Source organism: Magnolia sinica, chromosome 6 (assembly GCF_029962835.1).
Source record: "Magnolia sinica isolate HGM2019 chromosome 6, MsV1, whole genome shotgun sequence".
Taxonomy (NCBI): Eukaryota; Viridiplantae; Streptophyta; class Magnoliopsida; order Magnoliales; family Magnoliaceae; genus Magnolia; species Magnolia sinica.
In genome coordinates this window covers 82,789,895-82,817,352 of record NC_080578.1, presented here as the reverse complement: position 1 = coordinate 82,817,352, position 27,458 = coordinate 82,789,895, and the positions used below count along the sequence as shown (strand labels likewise).

At 40.4% G+C, this 27,458-nt stretch overlaps 1 protein-coding gene across 1 annotated transcript in view; it reads right to left on the bottom strand.

Annotated features, from left to right (window-relative positions):
• LOC131248944 (uncharacterized) overlaps positions 1–27,458 on the bottom strand; it is a 41,908-nt gene that overhangs the window by 11,861 nt on the left and 2,589 nt on the right. Inside the window, exons 2-6 of the mRNA XM_058249473.1 lie at positions 25,569–25,690; positions 14,618–14,753; positions 14,429–14,487; positions 14,010–14,199; positions 10,915–11,028 (exon numbers count right to left, since the gene is read on the bottom strand). Of these exons, the coding sequence (XP_058105456.1) occupies positions 10,919–11,028; positions 14,010–14,199; positions 14,429–14,487; positions 14,618–14,753; positions 25,569–25,690 (617 nt within the window). The 3' untranslated portion in view covers positions 10,915–10,918. The remainder of the gene's footprint in view (positions 1–10,914; positions 11,029–14,009; positions 14,200–14,428; positions 14,488–14,617; positions 14,754–25,568; positions 25,691–27,458) is intronic.

Sequence of the window (27,458 nt, the reverse complement as noted above, 5' to 3'; positions counted from 1 at the left end):
TGGTGGACTCCTTTCCAGTCGTGTTCTTGGGCGTAAAGGTGGATTTAGCTTGACTTTCTTGCCTTCAAACCAGAATGTACACACATTTGAACGACCAAATATGGTGACATCTCTATCATAGAGCCAGGGCCTACCCAAAATAATATGGCCAACATCCATGGGAACAATATCACACCAAAGTGTGTCTTTATATGATCCAAACTGAATAGGAACAAGACAACGGTGTGAGACTGGAATGGAAGTCTTATCAACCCAAGACACTCTATAGGATTAAGGATAGGCTTCGAGCCTCAAGCCCAAACGGCTCACAGTGTCAGATGATACCATATTGGCACAACTACTACTATCCACGATCATCTTGTAACTCTTATCACCACACTTTGCATAGGTATAGAAGATCGTGTTGCGGCGCCAATCGTCGGTATTCTTTTCTTAGGCAAAGGCGCAACGCACAACTGCCAGGGTCGCAGACTCTTGCACTCCCTCTTCCTCATCACTAGGGGCCTCTGCTGGCTCATACTCTTCCTCCTCACCATCACTTTTCGGAGGCACTACTTCTACTTGCCCATCGATAAGGAACACCTTGGTGCCAGTGCGGCAAAGTGACCAAACCCCTAACATCTAAAACACCTAGTTGCATCACTTCTGCGCGAGCTAGACCTGACAATTCCTTTACTCTTATCATCCTTAGGCCTAAACTGATAACTACTGGAAGGTTTGTTTTGGTATTCGGTGCTAGGCTTAGCCCCAGAAGGGTTGGCCTTAGCGCTAGAATCGTGAAACTCAAACCGCCTTCCCATAGATGCTTTGAGGTATTGCTCAACCTCCAACACTACTTGATACAACTGTTCAAGAGTGTTTATATCCTTGGCGAGCAACTCTCTCCTAATGTTAGAACGGATGCCCGTCTTAAATAAAGCAAAAGTATGTGATCATCATCAACTTCACATCTGATCAAGTACTCTTCGAACTTCTCAATGTATTTCGTCACACTCATGGAACCTTGTCGAAGAGACTGCCATTCCTCAACCAACCTCAAGTGATAAGAGAAAAGGAGGTACTTCTCCTTAAGAGTTTCTTTCATTTCTCCTCAATGAATTATTGGGGGCTCCCTCGACCTTTTTTTTCTTTCGCTCAACAGTAGCCCAAAACCTTTTTGCTTGGCCCACAAGCTTCATCTTGGCGAATCGGACCCGACGAGCATCCGACATGCCATACTACTCAAAATAGTGGTCCATATCTGCAAGCCAATCTAAAAAAGTTTCAGGATCCAAGTGGCCATCAAACGTAGGAGCATCTACTCTAACTCCCTTGAGGAGTTGGGCATCTGGGTCATAATGATCCTGATGTCCCTCGCGGGGTGGGTGCACGGGTGTGCGCCCATGACCGTTTCTTTGGCCACCTCCATTCCTTGGTCTATCCTCTTAACCACCTGCTTGCGATTGGGCATCTACATCAATGGTGGTTTCTAGTTGGGTAACACGCACATTAAGTTGATCCAAGCGTTGGTCAATACGTTGTTCCAAGCGCCTACCCAAAGACTGAAACTACCGAATTAGGTCGTTCATGGATTCTTGCAATTGCTCCATGTTTAGTGTAGGGTGCAAACCAAAACCACGACCAGTACGCGTAGGCATACAACCACTCCCTCAAAGATCCTCTAATGCAACTATATGCGCCTAAATGGGACTAAATGATCCTATAGGACTATATGAGGGAAACTACACAACACTACTAAAATTTCAGCAACATAACTGCCCAAATAGTTTGTTAACAGAAAATTCGGCCATGAAAATTGAGGATTTTCTAACAACAGAAAATTCAGCAGTATATGCGTTGAATGATGGGTCCTAAATAGCCCTATATGATGAGATTTAATGCAAAATAAATGTGAGTAGACTAAACCCTAAACATGCAATGCAATCCCTTATGAAAAAACTAAGCTTTGATACCAAAGTTGATGCAGGACATGAAAATTAAATATGATATGCAAGATTTCAGAATTTAGATCATACTAATTTTAAAACAATCACAAAAAATTCCACATCCCACATAAAGTCAAGCATTCAACAAGGGGAATCTATAAGAGTCCAAGCCTACACATGTTAGGGTTGGATCAATTTAAAATTATAGACCAAACAATGCTCAAAGGAAAGTAGATTTATACACACATGCAAAGGATTATTTCCCAATCCAAGGGATTCACATGTTGCAAATTGGGAAAGCCCGACCTAGCTTACCCCGCTCTTGATGATGGGTGATCAACGGCCTATGCCTCCACAAGTGCTATCTAGGCTTCTATGGGGCTTTCCAAAACCTGAGGCAACTCGGCTCCCAAAATGGAATTGCCTGACCTACCTCTGTAGTTAGGGTTTGCAAAAGTGGAATAGAACTTGGAATTTAGAATTATCTACGTTTAGAGTTAGGGAAATAAGGTGAGAGACAAGTGAAATAGAGGAAAGACAAACCCGAGGTGATCCACACATGTGGACAGTGGCTAGGCCCAGACGCACTTGTGTGGGATCCTGGTGGCATGTGTGTGGGACCAACAAATCTGAAATCGGCCAACTTGGGTCTGGTCGGCCAGGAGAGGTCCACCTTCACGCCAAGTTTCGAGCCGATCAGATGTCCGGTTTGTGCACGGTGCTCCACCGAAGTTTCAGCTCTCCTACAGGGCCTGATTTTGCAAATCTACTGTAGAGGAAGTACTAGCTGCAAAAATGGATGGATTTGGAGATGGGATAGCTGTGGGAGATGATAAATATTGAGGGTAGGAGGTGGAGGCGATTTGGGATGGATGCAGTGTTCGAAATATCGATACTATCGGCCGATATATCGGCCGATATTATCGGTATCGCACCAGTGCGAGACGAAACTCCGCCGATAACACCCGGAAGATACCAAAAATCTAAAACTTCAGATATCGTACGATATTATCGTCGATATCGTGCGATATATCGTCAACATCATGTGATACATCGTCGATATCGCCGATATCACCAATACAACCCACCCCGATGCCGTGGGTTGTGGAAAATCAAAAAAAATTGAATTAGAAAAGAAAGAGAGAGAGAGAGAGAGAGTACCTCGTTGCGTGAAGGAGAAAGAGAGAGAGAGAGTACCTCGCTGCGTGAAGGAGAAAGAGAGAGAGAGAGAGTACCTCACTGCGTGAAGGAGAGGGAGAGCGCTCGTGACAGAGAGGGAAAATGAAGAAGATGGGGCGGGAGGGGTGAAAATGAGGATTGGCGTGGGTGTGGTTTACTGAGCACGCTCCTATCATACTCAGTAAACTCCAGTTGGGGCCCACTTTTAATGTATGTGGTATATCCACACCATCCATCTGTTTTCCCGTATAAATTAATGGGTTGATCCCAAAAATTAGAACGGGAAGTGGATTATACCACAGGAAACAGTGGTGACACTGATTTCCACCGTTGAAACCTTTCTGGCCCCTGCAGTGATGTTTATTAGTCATCGAAACCGTTAATAAGATCATATGGACGTGGATTAAAGGAAAATACGAATTTAATAAGATCATATGGGCCCTGCAGTGATGTTTATTAGTCATCTAAATTTAATACTTTTGTGGCCAAAAATGAGATTTCAACGGTGGATGTTCAATTCAACTGTTTTGTAAGGTGTGGCCCATTTAAACATTGTATATGGTTTATTTTCGGGCTAAAGCCCTGAAATTATCTATTAAAATGTATGGACGGAGTAGATAAAATACATAAATCATGGTGGACCTCACATGCGTTTACACAGTACGCTAAGCGTACTGAGTTACTCAATGTAAAATCATATAAAGTGGTGTCCATGTTCTGTGGGTCTTACGGTAATGTGTGTATCATATCTACACCATTCATTAATTTGGAAATAATTTTTTAGGGCATGACACAAACAATGGTGTAGATATAAATCTTTAGTGGACCCCGCCACAGAAAAAAGTGGAGAGAGTGACGCCCACCATTGAAACTCGTAGCATTCTTGAGGTCCCATCATAATGTTTATTTGTGATCTAATCTGTTCATAAGTCTAGAAAGATATGGAATAATGGAAAACACAAATATCATCTTAATCATCCATCTCTTGTGGCCCTCAAGAAATTTTTAATGTTGAACATCACTCTCTCCACTGTTTTCTGTGGTGGGGTCCACTCGAGCTCTGGATCTAACTCATTTTTTGGCTCACCCCTAAAATGATCTATTCAAATGGATGGACGGTGTGGATAGAAAAAATACATCGTGGTGGGACCCACGTAACTTGGTGACGTGACTTCAGTAATCCGTGCTGGTAGCGAATTGCGTACTGAGTAACTCAGTACCCAAACTGTGTGGGGTCCACTGTTATTTATTTATTTTATCCACTCTGTTAATCTATGTTAAAAGATAATTTTAGGGCTTGACCCAAAAACGAAGCAAATTAAAATCTCAAGTGGACCACACCACAAGAAACAGTTTGATTGAACCTCTACCATTAAAAAAATTTTGGAGGCCAAAGAAGTTTTGGATCAAGCTGAAGTTTGTGGTTTCTCTTCATCCATGTCTTTGTGATCTTACGAACAAGTTGGATGACAAATAAAAATTACTTTAGACACTAGGAAGGTTTCAACGGTTGAAATCATTATTCCACACTGTTTCCCATGTAATGGTCCACTTGAGCTTTGTATTTACTTCAATTTTGGGATCAACCCCTAAAATTATCTGTAAAAATGGATGGACGGTGTGGATAAACCACATAAATTCATAGTAGGCCCAACTGAGTTTACTCGGTACGATAAAAACATACTGAGTAACTCAGTACGCAATCCAATTACCGTACGGAGTAACTCACTACGCTTAGTGTGCTGAGTAAACTCTGTATGGTCCACCATGATTTATGTATTTTATCTGCTTCGTCCATCTATTTTAATAGATAATTCTAGGACTTCAACCCAAAAATGAAACATATACAATGTTCAAGTGGACCACACCATAGGAAACAGTTGAATTGAACGTCTACCGTTGAAAATTTCTTGGGGACCACATCAATTTTGGATCAAATTTATATTTATTTTTTCCCCTTATCCATGTCTGTACGATCTTATGAATAGGTTGGATGACAAATAAACATCATTGTTGGGCCTAACAAGGTTTCAACGGTGGATATCATTATCCCTGCTGTTTCCTATGGAATGGTCCACTTGATCTTTGGATATGATTCAATTTTTGGCTCAACCCCTTAAATTAGATGGAAAAACGAATGGATGGTGTGGATAGATCACATACATTCAAGGTGGGCCCAACCCACAAAACTGCCCGTTCGATTCGAGGCTAGAGACGGGCAAGGGTAGGACGCAATCCACGTCCGTGACGATGCAAAGACGAGCACTGATGCTCCTCGAGCTCCAGTTGCACGAACGGTTCAAAGGAGATCAAAGTTACATGGGCCCAAAGTGATGTATTTATTATATCTACACCGTTCATCTATTTTTAGAGATCATATTAGATCATATTAGAGCAATACCTACACCGTTCAATTTAAAAATAGTTGCGTTAGTTCAGTTAAACATCGCATAATTTACGAACTTATACAAAGGAAATTTATTATGTGCATCTTTTTTTTGAGATATTATGATTTAAAAGTGTGTATTAAGGGCCTTTTTAACAATCCTCAAAGTTTCATTAAAAAATTCAACCATTTTCCCAATGTTTCCCCATGTTTCCCAAAAAGTGCGATAAACTATGCGATACAAACGATATATCCCGTGTGATAACCGATACGTATCTGTATCCCAAGGGTGCGATACATTGTGCGATACCGATATTTCGAACACTGGATGGATGTGGCTTCGCACCACAATAGTTAGCCCTTTGAAAAAGAGAGGGTTTCGCACCCAATTAGATTTCCACAACTCAGAGAATTAGATAAGCAGGAAAACTCGGAATTTGATTAATAATCTTCAATCAGAAAAAACCTACAAGGGGTTGACTATTTATAAGAAAAACCCTATACCCCAAAAGCCACGCCATGTGTAACAAAAATAACAACTAATCAAAATAATCTAAACCGTTCATAATGTTCCTAATAACGATAATAAGCAAAACTCAAAGTCCTATATCATCTAGGGTAGTGGGCCACAATAATGAGATCCAATGGTGGGATCCACATGATGATCAGGTCCGCTCCAAGGAACCATACCACAGCCCTCTAACTAGGAGGCCCTCCATGGATGTCATCATCGATCCAGATCGATGGTGGGGCCCTCTTCCTCCTTGCGTACGTGCGTAGGGGGGCATGCGTGTGCACGAAATGTCCCCATCAGAAACCTCAATTTCTATGCGTGAAATAGGGAATAACAAATTCTTTTTTCTTCATTCTTGCATTCTGTGAGTGCTTACTTGAGTCATCAAACATGTATTAACGTAACCTAGGCTTTCAATAAAGCATTAGGTTTGTTTAGTCATTTGTCATTTTCATGCGTCAGTTTTTTCGCAATATTGGATTATGCACATTCGAGCAAATCAGAAGTTCTTGCACAGGTGTTTTATTGGTCTGTGTGCGATCACTTAATTGCACTTCAAACCTGGTTGGAAATAGACAGGTTGGAAAGGCTTTAGATTAGACCTATTTGCATGCCTCATATTTCCTTTAAGATGTAACTAACCAGTATTCTCATGGAGATAATGTCTTAAAATCAACAGATTCTTGTTCAAAAATTGATGCACTTATTAGCATCAAATTGTTGATGGTATTATGCCATGTGTCCATTATTGTGTTAGTGCATTAAAGGTAGTCCCGTCCAGTGTTCAAATTGTCGACGATAATATCGAAATATCGCCGATAATTTCGGTGTCGCCAGTGCAGCGACACCGAAACCCCAATATTTCGTGTCGTTTCCAGATATCGCCGAAATCTCGCCGATATTATCGGTATTTCCATCATCACACCGACATTTCGCTGTTCCCACCAACCACGGGTGGGAACTGTAGGCAACAACCCACTTTTATCGATAAAAGAGGGGTTGTCGGCGAGAAAATCACAAAAAACATAAAGAAATACCAGTTTTTTCACCCGAATTTGGAGAACGACGCGAATTCAGCTGCTGTTGAGTGCAGATCGCATTTCCGGTAAGATTCAACTCCATAAATTTCATTTTTTTTTCCGTCGAAAAATCTTCATCAACTTCTCGAATCCGCAGGCCGAGATCTTATTCGAAAATAGAGGGTTTTTTCGATTTGGGATGAGGGAGAGGGATTTTCGGTCTGAAACTATGGAGAAATCGGTGGGATGGAATGAAAATTTGAAATTTTTGGAAGGTGAAGAGGGATTTTGGGTTTTTATCCCAAATTGGGGATCGGGCGGGCCGCGGGCGGGATTGGATTGCGTACTTGGTTACTCAGTACACTCTTATCGTACTGGGGCCCACCAAGAATGTATCTGGTCTATCCTTGCGGTCCATCCGTTTTTCCATATTATTTTATGGGTTGAGACCAAAATGTAAGCGTACTAAGAGATCAAGTGGACAACACCATTGGAAACAGTTTGGATAATGATTTCCACCGTTGAAACCTTTCTAGGCCCCATAGTGATGTTTATTTTTCATCCAACCTGTTCATAAGATCATACAGACATGGATGAAGGGAAAAAATGAATAAAAGTTTGATCCAAAACTTCTGTGGCCCCAAGATATTTTCAACGGTAAATGTTCGATTCATACTATTTCCTATGGTGTGGTCCACTTGAGGTTTGGATATACTTAGTTTTTACGCTCAAAAACTAAAATTATCTGTTAAAATGGATGGACGAAGTGGATAAAATATATAAATCACGGTGGACCCCACAAGTGGGCTTTGATGTTGCAAGCTCACCTGGGTGTATCACTTTGAGGCCACCCCACCACGGCTTGGGCGTTGAGGGTCCGTGGGCCCCACCATAATGGATCTGTTGTATTCATGCTGTCCATTAATTTTTAAATATTATTTTAGAGTTTTATCCAAAAAATGAGGTAGATCTAAAACTCAGGTGGACCACACCATGGGAAAACTAAAGTGATTGGATATCCACCATTTAAATCCTCCTGAGGCCCACTGTACTGTTTATTTGACATCCAATCTGTTAATTAGATTACAAAGACTCAGATGAAGGGAAAAAACAAAGATCAGGTTGTTTCAAAATATTTATGGCCCCCAAAAAGTTTTTAATGGTCAAAGTTCATTCAACACTGTTTCTTGTAATGTGGTCCAATTGAGATTGGGATATACCTCTTTTTTTTTTTCCTCACATTATAAAATTATCTATAAAAATAGATGGATGGCATGGATGAAACACAAACCTGGTGATGAGGCTCACAGAGCACGACAGGGAGTAGCCAAATCCGTTTCGGATCAGGACGTGGATTTCCTGAACTTTCCATGTGTTCCTGCGCTGCAAGCTCAGGTGGGGCCTACTATGATGTTTGTGAGAAATCCTCTCCATCCATCCGTTTTGTGATTTCATTTTAGGACTAGTTGTAAAAAATGAATGGTATCCAAAGCTCAAGTGAGCCATACTAAAGGAAAATGTGGTTTGAGAAATTCCTATCGTTGAAACCTTCCTAGGTTCAACAGGGATGTTTAGATGCCATCCATACCGTTAATAATATCATTACAATTGGAATGAACTGAAAAAAAAATATTGACATGAATCAAAACTTCTGTTGCCCCACGAATATTTCAACTGTGGATGTTTAATTATCACATTTTAGGCTCACTTGAGCTTTAGATACAGTTCATTTTTGGCATCATGTCCTAAAATGAACTCACAAAACGGATGGATGGGAAGGATTTTTCACAAACATCACAGTGCCCCACTTGAGCTTGCAGAGCAATGCCCAGCAAATTGGGCGCGGATTGGATACTGACAAGGGGAACGGATTGGCTACACCCCCTGTCACCAGCCCGTGGCTGGTTCTCGGTGATCTGTGTACCCCACCATGATGTATTTATTTCATCCATTCCGTTCATCCATTTTTAAAGATCATTTTAGTGCTTTATGCCAAAAATCAAAGGGTTATAAATCTCAGGTGCACCACACCACAGGAAAACAATAGTGATTGGATATCCATCATTTAAATCCCACTAAGGCCCACTGTACTGTTTATTTGACATCCAATCTGTTGATTAGGTCATAAAGACCCAGATGAAGGGAAAAAACAAAGATCAGCTTGATCCAATGATTTTATGGCCCCAAAAAGTTTTTAATGGTTGACGGTCATTCAACACTGTTTCCTATAATGTGGTACAATTGAGATTGGGATATACCTCATTTTTTGTGTAATGTGATACCGATATTTCGAATACTGGCTGCACCAATGATCAATTCGAATTTCATCTAGAGCATATGGTGGGCCCTGGATGAAATAATTTACTTTTCAACGGCAGATATACTTTTAGACATTCTGGCCCAACTGAGTCATAGATCTGGCTCATTTTTTAAACCATGCCCTTGAATGACCATGTTAAACTAGTAAACCAAGTAGATCTAGCACACACATCATGTGTGGGCTAAAAAAAAATGGACTAAACCTCACGTGTACATTAAATACGGACAGCTAATAATATCAATTTCTTTTAGCCACCTTTTTTTTTTTACATGCATAGCCCACCTAATGAACGGCCCACCCTGAATTTTGGAACAAGGAGAGGGCCAGCCTGATGATCGGCTTGGATCTTACTCATATCTGCCACATTGCCACATGTGATAGGCGAATGTACCACTAATCAGGTGGGTCCAGCTGGGAAAATACTCTCGTATAAAATTCAGGCTGTACCATTAATCAGGTGGTCCGTGAAGTTAGAAACAGGCGGATGGCTTGGAAATTTTCAGCCAATTTCTTTATGCCATGCATTTGTCTTGATAGCTGTAGCCATTCTGATTAAGTAGCCCACCTAATTATTGGGCCATGATATCTTCATAGTGCTTCCACCCTGATTGATGAATTGGATCTCGCACCTATGTGCCAAGCTGGCACAAGTGGGGGCGATGTTCTGATCTATCTTATGCAAGCTTGTGGGTTTAGCGAAACCTAGAAACATGGGAACAATACTGCCAATATTATATAAACTAATTTTGATATATATAAATATCAGAGGTACATAAGAGAGTTTCTCAATTAGTACGAGCAGAGGATGACATGGGAACAGAACTGCCAATATGTTGAGCACCAATACTACTCTCAACTGCCACGGGATCCAGACAATGATTACGAGCCACGTTGTCACTCCATGTGGGGATGAAACATGGCCATAAATGTGTATTTTTTTCAATTCATTTACTTTTTCATGTCTTAATTGTTATAAGCTTGCATTTGTATATTATATAAACTAATTTTGGTTACTATTTGAGTGATTTCTTACGACAACGCATACTTTTTGCCCCACATTAAATGGAAATTTCTAATTTAATGCATTCTTTTTGCAAAAATTTCATTCCTGAATATGTAAATATGTGTATTTAGGCATGTCCTGAAGTTTCACTGAAAAATTCTACCATTTTCCCCATTTTCCCCCCTTTTTCCCTGCTTTTCCGGTTATCGGCGATATTATCGGCGATAACGATATTATATCTTTATCTCTGGCCAGCGAAACTTGTAGCGATACCGACAACTCGAACACTGGTCCCGTCAACTGTTTCTTATTTCCTGACCAAAAGGTAAATCAGCAATTGCAACCCATCTCAAGGGAAAGCCAGGTAGAATTCTTAGCTAGTAGATGTATATTGCTCTGCAAGGGTCGTAGAAAAATATAATAAGGGTACAGAGAACTTTTACCACCTATTTCAAGCAAACCCTTGCGTTCTCTCTTCCATCTCATTTTTCTTATTCCTCGTAAATTACCATACCAATTCAGGGGAAAAGAGCAATTTTAAACTTACCACATAGACTGAGGATGTTACCCTTTCATTCACTTGGTATTTGATTTTCGGGTTGTGCAAAAAAGTGTTTGGCGTTGTGTGCCACTTCTGCTTCCACTATTGCTTCTAGCATGATATCCGATCCTTTTGCATCATCTGCAAATTTGCTTTCTTTAGCGATACATAAAATATTACAAGAAAGTGCATGTAACTGGTGCATTGGAAAAATACATGCACGTATGCAGGGCTGTCAATGGGCCGGACCGGGCCTGGGGTAGGTCGTGGCCTGGATTTTGAACTGTTTTGGGCCAGGCCACCGGGCTGGGCCTATTCAAAATTCTAATTTTTCAGGCCCCAGCCCGGCCCATTGACACCCCTACATGCATGCACTTTTTCCTTTTTTAATGAGAAAACATAAAATTTATTGAAAAAAAAAAAAAAAAGAAAGAGAAAAGACCCAATAAAAGATGAAGACAATGGCAACCTCTCTCTTGCAAAACAAGAGTGGATGGATTAGAAACCCTCATAATTAAAGAAAGCCAAATGTTCATGATGACCAAAAAATCCTTAATTTCATGAAAGATGAACCCCAATTTACAAGGTTGCAAAATTTCCATGAACACCAATTCAAAACACTCAAACAATATCCCTCCAAAATTAATGGGCCTGGGAAAGAGTTGGAGAAGATTCATAGCCCTTCTAGGATTGCCTCATATTTAGCTTTCACATGGTTGCAATCCCCCACAAGACCGGAAAACCCAATATTAACATATGCCTCTAACCATCTCTAAGTATACCTCCCATTCAATATGAGCCCACCAGAGAAGAAAACCAACAAAATTTAACCTCCAAACAACCAACTGATTTGGAAAAAATAAAAAAGAAAAAGAAAAAAGAAAACCTCAGGCTAATGGCTTTTCTTGGATGTTTGAAAGAATTAGCACTTTCCAATAGGAAGAGAGGTCTGAGGTAGCTAGTCCATGGAACTCATCACGAGCGAGGCCCCACCCAATGATAAAGCTTTGATTGATCCTAATCATAAAAAAATAATAAATAATAAATATAATAAATAATAATAAATAAATAAATACAACCATTCCATTCTTTCCAAATGCACTTGGGAGCATTTGCCAAAGAAATTTCCCTCCTCCCAAAGGTTCACTTCCCAACAATGCATCCTCCTAAAAACACTCACACCCTTTTTGAAGGTGATCCTCCCATTAAAAGAATCATCTCTTGCCTTGGCTATGTTCTTCCACATCCCAGTTCCCCATGGGCTCGTCTAGCAACCCCCAGACACCAACCCATCTCACTTTCATGGTATCCATAGTGCCTCATTTTTACAACTAAAACATCACCTCTCATAGAGGTGGACCCATTTCCTCTCGCTGATCTTCCCATTGCCAAGTGCCAACACACCTTCATTCTTGTATCTTTGAACATCTCCTCTTTTAACAAATAATACTAAAGCCTTTCTCCCCTACCTTTCCATGGAAAGTTTCTTTGGATTTTTTTTCTTGGCTTTTCACTACCGGGCATGGAATCTTGAAAAGTTTTAATAATAGACGGCAAGATTGCACAAGAAGATTTTATAAGAGTGACACACCCTCCAAAAGATAGAAAACTAGGTTTCTACGAAACCAATCTGATGCAAGACAATTAACCACTTGCTCTAAAAGCTCAAATTGTTAGAGCATGACGAATAAATCCCCTTATCTCATAGCCTAGGCCCACATCTCATGAGTTAGGACATCGGCCAAACCCCCCTCCTAGGCCCCAAATCACCTGGGTACCGCCTCACATGAGCTACCCGCCTCACATGGGCCACCCACCCCGAGTGTGCCCTTGCATCCTACGGGCAACTCCACTCAAGCCCGGTGTGAAAATGCCCCTACATTAATCACCCCCGGTGAGGAGTCTCGAACACGAGACCTCCCACTCTTATACCAATTTGATGCAAGACAATTAACCACTTGTTCTAAAAACTCGAACTATTAGAACATGGCAAATCAATCCCTTTATCTCATAGCCCAGGACCCACATCTCTCGGTTAGGACCTCGGCCGAAACCCCCTCGTGGGCCCGAAATCACATGAGTACCGCCTCATATGAGTCACCCGCCTCACACGGGCTACCCACCCCGAGTGTGCCCCTGCATCTCATAGGCAACCCCACTCGACCCCGGTGTAAAAATGCCCCTGCATTACAATCTTTTTCCAAATTTTCCAACATAATCACCAAAAGCATGCCGTCTGAAAAGGAGGATATCTGTGATTGTTTTGTTTCATATTTCAAATCAGCATTTCCTAAAGAATTCAAATTGAGACTGCTATTAGATGGCATTCAATTCAGAAGAATTCGTGAAGTCCACGCACACCTCCTAGAGAAGGAGCTCTCTTCATTTATCAAAATTAGCAAGTACTATGATCTTCCATCATATCATAGTGCTGTCCCATCTATTTGGGATCTGCTTGATCCATTCATAATTTGGCTCGTTCATTCACTTGGGATCTGCTTGCTCATGAACTCGCTGGGATCTGCTTGATCCATTCATAATTTGGCTCGTTCATTCACTTGCTCATGAACTTGCTGCTTCGCCAAAAGTGACTAGTCACCTCCTTTCCTCCACCAAAAGATGCTTAGCCAGAAACAACGAAGGAGGGGGGCTGGGGAAGAAGGCCGGCAACTACATGAGGGGGAAGCACCAAAATGTGCAAATCAAATCATGATCTTATAATTATAATAAGAACAAGAGATCTTTCTCGATCAATCCCTTTGCCCCTCATTCTTCGAGAATCAGAAAGATCCTTTTCGAGTTTGAATTACAAAAGTTTATCCTTAATGCATCAGTTGCATCTTTTCTTTTCTTTTTTTCTCTCCATGATGATAGACTCATGCATGTGTTGCAAATTGCCATATATCCAACAGCACAAGCAACTGGGAAAACAAGGAGTAATATGAGGATGATAGGTGGGGGCCATTTTTTTGTCAGCCCCCACCCGAATGTGTAAATCCCTCGATTGAGTTTTTAAATACAATAGGAGTATTTTTATTTTATTTTTTATTTTTTAAAAAAAAAAGGAGTAATATAAGGTGAAAATATTAGATTAGTAACTGATTATGAGAAAAGGTAATTACTGTGGCAATTTGGTAGTAAACCAGTGCTTTCAGCAGACACAGGAAGAACTGGGAAAAGACCATTGAGCTTCTCCACATCTTCACCACTGTTTAAGGAGGCAGCCTTTAGAGTTGAGGATTCAGCCAATCTTGCATATGCCACTGCTTGGCTAGGCAGACTAGCTGAACTTACACTAGCTGCATTTTGATCCTGGAGATGCATACATGCAAAATAAAATAATTTTAGATGCAAGGGACTTTATATAAAAACTGAATTGATATTTCCACCCCTTGAAGTAAATAGGCCCCCAATGGAGCACTCACAGGAAGAATTTAAATGATCGAATTACCCCTGTTAACATGGTATCAAATTTAGAGTGTGAAAACAACATTACCCTGAAAAGAAATATGTTTTATAAATATAAAAGGCCAAGCCAAACCTTAGAGATGGTGTCTATTGCCCGCTGCTCTTCATCAAGTTTCACAGTGATATTTTTTCCTATTAAAGAAAATCAGTTGAGAAATCCACGTGTAGGCAGAAAACGCTGGATGGAAGGTGGAATACTTGCAATCTGAGAAATGGATAGTTCAGTTACATAAAACTTCAGGCCTAGCAAGGTTGATCATACCATTTGTAGACAATGCATGATCTGTGCCATCCATTAGCCTCCTTGTCAATGGCCCAGGATTCATGATTGATAGGCTTCGGACTTCATAGCGAATTGCTTCTAATTGTGCAATAGTGTCTTGAAGTTCTTTATGGACCTAAAACGTAAAGAAGAATATGACATCAGTTTGGTATGCTTCTGAGGATGAAAATGTGAAGAAACAGAAGAATCAGCAGCTTTGCACAAGCATACTCTGGCCTCAGGGTTTCAAGTTTGAACAAGTGGGGTCCAGTAAGTCCAGACCATTAATCCATTTACATCACCATGGAGGCATGGATGGACCATGACCCAAAAATCTCCTTGAATGGACAATTCTAACCTTTTAATTCGTGGCCTACAAATAGACAGTTAAGAAGAAAGATACAACAATGGTCCACTTTCAACTGAAATAAGTTTATATTGATAAATAAGAGTGCCAGTAATAGCTGCACAGAGTCTTCCAATCTGGGATATTTTTGGGGCTTGATCCATCTATGGCAGGACACAACAGCCCAATAGTCTGCATCCTGACTACTAACTTCGATAGTCCTGAATCAAACTCAAAAAAACCAAAACCCATTACTATAAATAGCTTCTATGTTTTTCAATACTCCAATCTTTCTCAGAAGAAGGCATATGGTCATGACCATTTTAAAACTAAAAAAATGGCAAATTAGCTATGTGTTGTCCAGGCCCCAACAAAGCGTGGATGAAATGAATATTAAAGAGGATGCGTTAATGCCACACAAAACAAGTATCTCAATGCAAATGAAGTGACTAGAAGGTTGCAAAAGGAACTGCCAACAACAGCATGAAATCAAGATACCATGTTTCTCTATTAAAGACGGAAAGAGAATGTTGCCAGCTTCCCCCAATACATTAAAGTATACGTAGAAAGCACATTATTTCACATAAAAATTATTAGAAATATATCATTTGGGAATATGCTTTTACCATTTTGATGTGTGAAAGGAGGGAGGGAGGGAGAGATTCAGGGTATAATGTTGTGCTACTTTCTATGACTAGCACTCTATTCTTAATATAAAGAAACCGAATACAGTGGAAAAGGAATGGAATATGAGGTATTCTGCACAATGAATACCTTTCTACACTGTCCCTCAAGATAGAGCATGAAAATCAATCATACCCACCTGGTGGCATGTTCGATGCAGTTGATGATGACAAACTCTAAATAAATAAATAATCTGCAAGCTGATCTTCTGACATTTTCTATAATGTTTTTCTTCCTCTGAAGTCACCTTTTCGCAAAGAAATGCAAATCTACTTCAATATGTTAGGTGTGTCCATGATACGCCAGATTGGCAGAAATGTGTATCCTAGCCAAGTTATCACAATGGAACCTTCAGTTCTAAGGACCCCACAAACTTGCCTCTGATGGTGGAGATGTTGTTCCTTTGATAAGAATGTCTTCAAAATACACCACTAGGAACTAACCCATAAAGGGTCTCAACACTTGGGTCATCACTCTCATAAATGTGCTCGGGGCATTAGTCAAGCCAAAGGGCATGACTAGCTACTCATATAGCCCATCCTTCGTCTTGAAGGTTGTTTTCTACTCATCTCCTGGGCATATACATATTCGGTGATACCCGCTCTTAAGGTCATTCTTCAAAAAGATGGTGGCACCTATCATCATATCTAACAAATCATCAAGATACAGTATGGGAAACCAGTACTTGACCATGATTTTATTGATAGCTCTACTATCCGCACACATGCACCACGTGCCACTTTTCTTAGGTGTGAGAAGCGTTGGCAAGGCACACGTGCTTAAACTCTCCTGAATAAAACACTTCCTAAGGAGCTCATCTACCTGCTTCTTCAACTATGCATCCTTCGTAGGGTTCATTCGATAATGAGAAAGGTTTGGTAGAGTCGATCCAGGGACAAGATCAATGCCATGATGGATGTCCCTCATGGGTGGAAGCTCATCTGGTAAGTCCTCTAGAAATACATCGTGAAATTCATCCAAAATCGGATTCACCTCACGGGGTCCCTCTACGCTAACCTCGAGTGTAACTTCTCTAGCCACTAAGGCGTACACCATCTAATCCACCTTAGCCTCTCTCTCAAACTCCTTGGCATCGATAACATGGAGAGACTTAGGTTGGGATCTCATCATATCCCTTGGGTTACTCGACTTCCCCTCAGCTTTCTTCTCTGCACTGCTTTTTGGTGGGAGAGGAACTAGAGTGATCTTCTTGTCCTGATGCATGAATGAACACATATTCAAGCAGCCATATAGCATCACATCGCGGTCAAATAACCAATGCCGTCCCAAAATGATGTGCCCAACATCCATAGGCAAAATGTCGCACCACGGCGAATCTGAATAGGATCCAAAGTGAACAGGCATGAAACATCACTAGGTAACAGGCATGGAAGATGTGTCAACCCCATGAAACTCTATAGGTCTAAGGGTGCGGTTTGAGTTTCAAACCCAAACGGGATAAAGTGCTAGTGGAGACCACATTAGTACAGCTACCACTATCGACGATCACCTTGCAATTCTTCTCTCCACATTTTGCATAGGTGTAAAATATCGTAGTCCAACGCCAGTCATCATTCTCCTTAGCATTGGTCAAGGCGCACCTGACTACTACAAGTGGTGTGGTCTCTTATTCCTCTACTTCCTCATCACTAGCACTAGTGATATTGGGCTAATAGGCTTCTTTAAAATTGCCACGTTCATCTCCTTCTTCCTCACCTTCATCAATAACTAGGGCCTTATTCCTCTCTTTCAAGGGACACTGATGCACAAAGTGACCAAATCATTGGCAATTGAAGCATCGTGTTTGTTCACCTCCCTTAGACCTAGCACTTGCTATCCCTTTTCCTTTGACATCTCTAGGGTTGGACTAGGAACCAACTTGCTCAAATGTGCTAACGTCATGAGAATAAAGTTCTTGTTGGATCTCGAATTGAAGGTCCATCCTGAATTTGGACAATGTAATCATCGGGTCCTCCTCAATGTCACATCGCATCATGTATTCCTCGAACTTGGCAATGTAATCTGACACAGTCATGGGTCCTTAGCGCAAAGCCTGCCACTAGTCTAGGAGCTTTAGCAATAAGAAAGAATGAGATACTTTTCTTTAATGACCTCTTTCATCTTAGCCCAGTGCGCAACTGGTGGTTCTCCTCTCCTTTCAATTTTACGCTCCATGTTGGCCCAAAAAAGTTTGGCCTGGCCCACCAGCTTCATCTTGGCAAATCTCACTCAACGGCCATCAGACATATCATACCACTCAAAATAATAATCCATGTCTGCCACCCAATCAAGGAATGTTTTGGGGTCCAAGCGACCATCAAAACTAAGAGCCTCAACTTTTACACCCTTCATGATTTGTGCGTCTAAATCATGACAGTCATGATGTTCCTCACATTGTGGTTGCACTTGTGCTTGACCACGGCCAATACCTTGGCCACGACCACACCCTTGCCTATCAACTTGATCTCCATCTTGAGATTGAACATCTTCCCCAATGTCGGGGTTTGCTTGTAGGGAAGCCTCAAGTTAATTGGCGCGCGCATTGGTCGCGGTCAATTGAGTAACAGTGGTTCTATTGTGCGTTTCAATGGTTGTCAAACGGTGATTGATAGCATTAAGGGCCTCGACAATCTACTCTAGATTCATTGTGTGACGTAAACCAAAACCACATCCAGAACAAGTGGAGATACACAGGGTAACTTTTAAGGGGAAAAACCTAGATCCTAGGGTAACGTTGTGACAAGGACACGACCAACCTAAGGACCAAATTGGACACACTGGAGATACTAATCTGAAAATTCAGCAACCCTTTACCCTCAAATATTATGTTGAAAATTCAGCGGGTTGGTAATCTAAGAGTACCAAACTGAAGATTCAGCAAGAGTGTAATGTGAAAATTACAAGCTGAAAATTCAACAAGGTGACAACCTGAGATTACTATGTTGAAAATTCAGCAATGGTATAAGTGGGAACGCTAGCTAAAAATTCAGCAATAGGATACTTCAACTATGACAATAAAAATAAATAAATAAATAATAAAAATAAATCAGCAATATGATCCTCTATTGAATGTATGCTCTGCTAACTCTAGATGTAACTCTAACCTAAATGCAATACAAAAATCCTATGCTAAACCTATGGTCTCTGATACGAAATTTGATGTAGGACCAATGCATGAACTCAAATATTGTGAAAGATCAATCAACAAAATTTAATTAATTAATTAAAAAAATTACAAAACTTGCTAACTATCATCACAAATACCAAGATTCCAAAAAGAGATCATGCATAATTCAGGCCTATGTTACCAAGCACCATCCTACAAGACCATTAACTAAGCGAAACCATGATCTAATGGATGTAGCATAGGGTGAAGCCTATTTCAAAGAGGAATGTCTAATACTACCTAGGGTGAAATTAAGGCTTTAGGAAAATTGGAAAAAACTTGGAATTAGAGTTAATGGGATAAATTAGGTAAAGGGGTTAAAGGATTTAGGTAATAGAATAAGGGAATCAGGGTTTTGGATGAAGGGAATGTAGGGATTTAGGTTTAATTGAAGATTAAGAAAATATAGGGTTTGGTAATTTGGGAAAATAGAAAGATTTGGGATTTCTAGGTTTAGGGTTAGGGTTTGGATATGGGATTTCTAAGTTTAGCGTTAAGGTTAGGACAAGAGAAGGTAGGGTTTTGTTGTATGGGTAGTGGAAGGCCAAAGGAGTAAGGTGGGGCCATACGGCCAACCTATTGGTTCACACATGTGGTCATACGGTCAAGACTAGGTAGGATAGGTTTTGGGTTTCTAGGGTTCAGCTTGTCGAGGAATGTATAAAGGATGAAAAACGAAAGGCTATTGAAGGATTTGAAGAAAAGGAAAGAAGACACGAAGAACTTGAAGAAATACCTCGATTGTTGATAAAGAGATGTGAGTGTGAGGATAGATGGAAGCCTCGCACTTCTGTTGATGAAGATAAGCTTCGCACTGATCTTCCTTCCAAGTCACATGGAAGACATCCTCACCTTACACGAAGATTGGAGAAGAAAACAATGAGTTCTCTTCTTCTTTTTTCGCAAAACCAAGCAATGAGTAGGTCACCCCTCAAGACCTTTTCCGAAATTACAAATTAAACCCCGTTTAGTGAATTTTGACCAAAATAACCATAGTCTAATGAAAAATCAAATAAAATCACTCCTAAGGTGTCCAAAGCATAAATCAATCATAAACTAAATCCTAAAACATAATATTGTCCAATAATGATGAAAATGGCCCACGGTCAACAACCCGACCATGTAATCCATGCAATCCAACGGCCCAATCGTCACGTCCCTCAAATCCAACGGTCCAAATCACTCCCTAAAGCAACCCAAGTGCATCTTCCCAATGTGGGGTCTTCCAGATGCTCACACATGCACATTGGGGTCCTCAACATGATCATGAGTAATCTCGCCTAGCCATAGAGAAATCGGTGCGACCCGCCTCATATGTACAGAAAGATGTATGTGATGTGATATCCTCATCAGGATGCTTTACGAAGGATGATCTACTTCTCAAGAGCTATAAAGCCCACAGTAGACTCCTTAGTTTTAATTATTAATGGTTTGCTAAATATGCATAGGCTCAATACCCTTAGGCCCAATGCCCATCTGAGGCTCAGTGCCTATAAACTCGGCACCCCTAGGATCAGTGCCAATTACAAGCTCTGCACCCACTTATACAGCAATTCCAATGAGTGCCCTTACCACTGTTCAGTGCCCTATCTCATTTAGCATCCATGATGCTCTAAGTACATGATTGGTACTGTATACCATTTATATCCCCATCAACATGGTTTGCTTATCTTAACTATGATGTGATGCGTGCTCTATGGAAGACAAAGCTAAGCACTTCCTATCTTATGAGCTGAATACGCAATATCACAAATGGTTCCCTACTCCCTCGGTCCATCTTGTACTAATCATACCAATGACTCTATATGAGAGAGAGAGAGAGAGAGAGAGAGAGTTGCATAGTGCCTAGAGCATGCTTCATCTCATTGTGTGAGAGGGCGTGGAACCTATTCTTCCTAAGCTAGTGACAAGGGCGTGGAGCCTGAATCCACTTATGACAGAGCCATGCCTTGGTTTCAAGGGCTACGCTATATTCCGCATTGCATGCATCATGCATCATCTGCATCACATTCACATGCATCTACGTTAGTCAACTTCGACTCTATTTTAAATAAGCTATTTTGACACTATTATTGTCTTAGAATCAAAGGTTACTTTATGTAATATAATTAAGGGCTTGTGGTATGTCACAGCTTGAAATGTAATAAGAACCGAAGATAATAATAAAAGCCTTCCAATTATATGCTCTTGTTTATCTCTTATGTGAATGTGGCAGTCTTGTGAATGTGAATATACATGCAATATTTATTCCCATTCACATACCAAAACAAACAATGCCATAGTATGGACAAGCGTAATATAATTATGGACCTCATGGATAAATGGCGAGAGACTCCAGCAATTACGATTCACAATCATTTGACTACGAACACGGCCAAGAGTATGCGCAAAGCATATCTAGTTTATAGCTATGGGAAGATGTATTCAAGAGTTTCATATATACTCACCCTGTATCCAATTCTGAATCCACATTAGCCACAAATGGTGGCAATTACATAATACCCACGGATGGGCATACTGATCCAATTCAATGAGGATGAATATCAATGATATGCAAAGTACGTCAAAACGATTACATAGCAACCATGTAATAGTAACGATGGTAAAAATTACACATTATGGGGCCAAAACAATCATTAAAGAAAAAATGACCCATAATGGTCGTAAAACAGAATTTTATTTTATTTTTATTTTTATTTTAAGAAAGGTCGTTACGGCTCCTAACAGGTACATTCCTCATTTCATCTCTACGACTCTAACAGCAACAAAGTGTGGTGATGGATTGAAGTGTTTTTATGCTTTGAGTTTATTTGTCATATACCAACGTTATTCTACGAGATCACTCACGTTTCTAAATCATTCATTTCCCAACTTAAGCTGCTCTGATGGCACTGCTCATCGCCAAAGCGACGCAGGTATCCTCAACCAGGGGACATTATCTGCTCCACTATGTTGAAGCCCAGTTCACCTAAGGCAATTGACGTTTCACAAAGTGCTCATCTCTACACACAACCTTCATTCATTGTGCATGTTGGGGTCATTTCAATTACACCTTCCTTTATGAAAAGCTCTTAGAGAGGGGACCATGTTAGCACAATATATAGTTGCCCATCACACCACTACGAGCAGCCGAATATCGCAACAACACCAACCCATGCAATATCCTTTAGACGGCAATATTTCTCAACTGTTGGCAAAGCAACCTTACCTAGAAGCAACTCTCATCGCAGAAAAGCTTCCCACACTGCCCTTAGGAAAATCCTCTGCCTTATCTCCTCAAGGTCCAATTTCCTCAAGATAGTTACATATATTTGAGTCGAAGTGTGTTTCTTCATCAGCCCTGTGCTATGGTCAAATTCCTTGCGCTATTTAGGATCCCTTTGCTCGTTAAAGAAAGAGATAAAACCCAATTTCCAGAAGCCCGACCTCGCCTAAGAAGCCAAGTTGATGTTGTGATTTGAATCCCCTTCCATGATCCATAAACCAATATATGAGGCAAGGTGTTACACAACCCTATTCATGAGGCCAAAATTCCAGCCTCATTGGATCACACAATACCACAAGAACCAAAAATTGCCATCAATACCTCACCCTTCTCATCTCAAATCACACCTCCCAACACGAAAGAACCTTGGGTCTCTCCTTCTTGCTTTAGAAGTACCCCAAAACTCCAGTCTAACCGTTGTTTGGCAATAACTATAGACACAATTCTCAGCTACATCAAAGATCATTACATTCATTTCTTTCCATAAACCCCACATAATAAAACATGTCATCATCTTGCACAAAACGATTCCCTTAACTGGAAACGGCCTTCCAAACCACCGATACCCATCAATGAGATCTCTTAGTGACCTGTTCGACACCCACTCAATGCCAAAAAAATTCAAAGAAATGGCTCCCCACCTCCCTCACCATGTGATAGTGAATGAATAAACAATCAAGTATTTCTTTGTCAGCATAGAAGCAAATGCTAGGGAAGGAAATTTTTCTTTTTCATAAACTATCCACAGTCAAAATCTTACTAACCATCAATGTCTAGGCAAATGCCTCCACTCTACAATGAATATGATTTTGCAACACACAAAGAACAATGGGGGACCATGCATCTTGGACACAAAGGCAAATGAAGAACAATTTAGATGAAATGCATCCATTTAATGTCAATCTCCAAATTTTACTATCCAACTATAATTATCAAACCTTCAAAGCTCGCAACTTCATTGTCCTTCAATTGCTGCCGAATACACTGTTCCACACCACAATAGTCTGAATTATTTCATAGAAGTTCCTGACAAACCCCCTCTACACAAAAAGTCCGAATAAAGAAGGATAAGATATCACAAGAGGGTCATTCCCTACCCAACACATCAGTTGGAGAAGTCTCCTACTCCAACTAGGAATTTCATACCCTTCTTTATAAAATTGCCTGCCCTGCGAATATCTATCATGTACCCAACTGTAATCTTCTAACTATAAATGCATTAGCCAAAGACAACAGGAAGATACGAAGAGGGGAGCCACCCAAGGAACTGACATTACAAGCAACCCTCTCTTCACTCCGAGGCCAACTTGAGCAGCACCACTAAGATTAAAACAAAGATTCACCCGCACAATACAATGACAAGAGAACTTGACAACACAAAAGTAGAGAGTTAACCGTGGGGTTAGGGTCAGGTACTAGAGTACCCACACCCAGGCTGATTAGATTCAGATCTTGTCAAGTCTAGGCCCCCTTCGAGTCCAGGCCTCCTTTGTGTTGAGGTCAGGTCCTGGTCAAGTAAGGGCATTTGCATGGATGTGCCAGCCCAATGGATGGATTAGATAGTCCACACATGTGCCACTTCTAGAAGGGTGGACCTGATCTGAACCTCCTGGAGCCCACCCAACCCAATTTTAACTGGAGCCCACCCAACCCAATTTTAACTGCGTCCAAAATGGTGGACCTGATCTGAACCTCCTGGACCAAATTAACGAGGTCTAAAATGGACCTGAATCCAACCCAGCTTCTAGAAGGGTCTGAAAAATTGGATTCTGGCTTGTTTAAATTCAATCAGATACATCAGCCACCCACTGGTCCAGGTACCCATTGACAACCCTACACAGAAGCTAGGAAACAGTACCCGAGATCTAACATCTACATCTGATTAGACCAAGAAATTATCTAGCGATTGAAGAACTCCAACCTGAAAACTCCATGGAGCTGTGGTCAACCATAATAGCTATAATTTTCCTTTTGATAGATTTGATAGAGGATGCCTTCAAAAAATCCTCCCATCTCTTTCTTTCCACACATTCAACATTAAGGTAACATATTTCATAAAACATTTCCATCGGACCCACCTGTTGATAAGATCTTTAGCCAACATATGCATCACCCAAGCCACTCCAAAATTGTTCAGAAAACGGTCAAACAACTCCTTAACTAGGGAATGGAACAATTTAGAAACAAATGATCCATAGACTCTTCATCCTCCCAGCAATTAAAACATATTATTGGCATGGCGAAATTCCTTTTCCAGGTTATTTGGTGTCCGGATTCTATATGTCCAAGCAAAAAAGTTCCACACTAGGTGGGAAGAAATTGCATCACACTTTAGATTGCCAGGGTTGATACCATTACTTCTAACACATTAATGATAGAACCATTTCAAGGAGAAATGGTCTTTTTATTCGATCTCCATACTTCATGATCTGGGCTACTTAGATCCACCTGAGTCCCATTCAGCATCCCCAGGCCGCCAGCAAAAATCTAAAGCTATCAATTTCATCGTCATTGAGATTTCTAGGAGAAGTGGCATTTCGCACCACTTTACCACCAATTATTTCATAGAACTCATTTAGCAGAGCTCCTTTTCCAACTAGATATATCACATGAAGCTGGTTCTATCATCAACCCCTTTCAAAATTAACATATTTACTTCTAATAATACTTACTGTCAACGAGTACCAAAACTCAGGGGTACCTGATGAGCCCAGCGAGATTTTAACGGTCCCAGTCTAATTTTTCAGACCCATTTATATATTTTAGTAGAACATCATGAAAATCACATTCACCACAAATAATCCATAAATCAAAATATACGTGATTACAATATATATATATATATATATATATATATATAATGATATGCACGTTGTCCCAACTTAATATATGACAGGGGACTATCAGATGAGTTGGGTGAATTCATCGAAACATGTTTATATCTTCATCTTTTGATCTTTAAAATAGGTGAGTTGGGCTCGAACCCAAGAACTCAATGGCAAAACATGCCCATCGGCCATTTAGCTACCGGCTTGAACCCTTCTAACATGCTTCTAAGCCTTGAGATGAAGAAAATAGGCAAAAAAAGTGGAGAAATTTTGAAGAAGAGATCACAAAAGGGGGGTTATGCCTTAATAGCCAATACAGCCATTCAATTTTTAATATGGCCATTTTACCCCCTATCCCATATTGGTTGGTGATGGATATATATACAGTACGGCAGTATAACCATGGCCCATTTGATTCCACCAATTGGATAGCTGGAGTTGCTCAGTTAGTGCAATTTTCGAGTTATGCTCAATCACAATAGAAGCATTAGACAGGATGGATTGCCATACATGTTAGCATGAGTTCAATGGATGAATCGCCACCAATTTAAAAATGGTGGTGAACCATCACCTTGTACTTGCCACAATTCATAGTTTCATCCCCCATTTTTGGGAGACTTGTTTACCTGGATGAAGACAAGATTGGAGCAGAAAGGAAATACCTGGCTAGCTTGGGACTGCTGTAGAACACTATCGAACTGCCCCCGTGCCATCTGAACATACCCAATCGCTCTCCCAGCTAACCTCCCTGTCGTTCTAGCTATGATTGGTAGGTCCTTAGGTCCTGAAAAAAAAAAAATCCCAACTAGAAAGATCCATATAAACAGAAATTTCATTTCCCTTTGGAAATCTTAAAAAGAAGCATAAACATACCCACAACCCAAAAACAATTGAGAACTACAAAAAGGAAGATGCCAAATCGTCTAAAAAAATCACAAATCAAAATGCATCTATGTCTGAAAAGAACAGAAAATAAAAGATACATAAATAAAAACTGAAAATATCAAAACTGAACTCTAACTCAAACTTTTAAAAGAGAAAAGATCATATCCTCTGAAAACTTTCTAATCAAAGTTCATCTAATAATTTTCTAAAAAAATAAAGAAAACACGAAGTCAACAATAAGTCTACAAATTTAAAGAATAAATCCTCGAGGAAAAAAAAAAAAAGTATCAAAAAATGCATAAAACTGTCTACAGAAAACTCATCCCAAGATCCTGTAGTATCTGAGTAGAAACATAAAGGAACCTAAAATGGATAAACAAGAATTTCATACCTCATTAAGAATCCCAACACGACAGTACTACACCATCACCACATGATCGTTTATCTCATGGAGTGTAAGAACACAAGCAATCAACACCACTCACATTCAAATCAATAACATCTAGATGCAATCCTCTCCAATACAGCACATGTGCTACTCATAAAAGAAATTTTAGATAAACCAAAAAAGAAATTTATTGATTGTTCAAGTACTTCCCTTTCCACCACTATCATTCTCTAGACCTATAATCAGACTATAATCGTTCTCAGGACCTATAATCAAACAGTAATCGTTACTGGAACCGATAATCGTATTGTAATCGTTCCTGGGACCTATAATCGGACTGTAAGCGTTCCTAAGACCTATAATCGTTGCTGGGACCAATAATTGGACTGTAACCGATCTAGGGACCTCTAATCGGACCATAATCGTTCCCAAGACCTGTAATTGCACCGTAATTATTTTCGAGACCTATAATTGTGCCATAATCGTTCCTAAGGCCTAAAATCGGACCGTAATTGTTCTCAAGACCTATAATCATACTGTAATTGTTCCTAGGACCTATAATCCGACCATAATCATTCCCGAGACCTATAATCTAATCGTAATCGTTTTCAATACCTCTAATCACGCCACATCGTTCTTGGGACATATAATCAAACCGTAATCAATCCTGGGACCTATAATTAGATTGCAATCTTTCCTGGGACCTATAATCGCACCATAATCATGCTCGAGACCAATAGTTGGACTGTAATCATCTCTCAGACCTATCATCGCATCGTAATCGTTCCCAGGACCAATAATCGGACTGTAATCGTTCCTAAGACCTATAATCGGACTGTAATCATTCTCAAGACCTCCAATTGGACTGCAATCTATTTCAGGATCTATAATCTCACCATAATCGGTCCCGGGGCCTATTGTTGGACCATCATCGTTCCGGGGACATGTAATCGTACAATAATCGTTTTTGGGACCAATAGTCGGACCGTTATCGTTATCGGTACTTGTAATTGCACCCTAATCGTTCTCAAGACCTATAATTAGAGTTGTACATGAACCGAGTTAGCTCGGTTAACTCGTTCGACTCGACTCGAAAAAGCTGGATTCGACTCCATTCGAAACTGAGCTCGAGCCGAGTCGAGCTAATTTTTGGAGCGCGAAAAAACTTCGAGCCGAGTTCAAGCTTGTCCGAGCTCGAATCGACTCGAATCGAACCTCAACTTGAATCCAACTTGGATCGAATCAGTTTGGTGACTCGGTTATTTGATATTGACGTTGC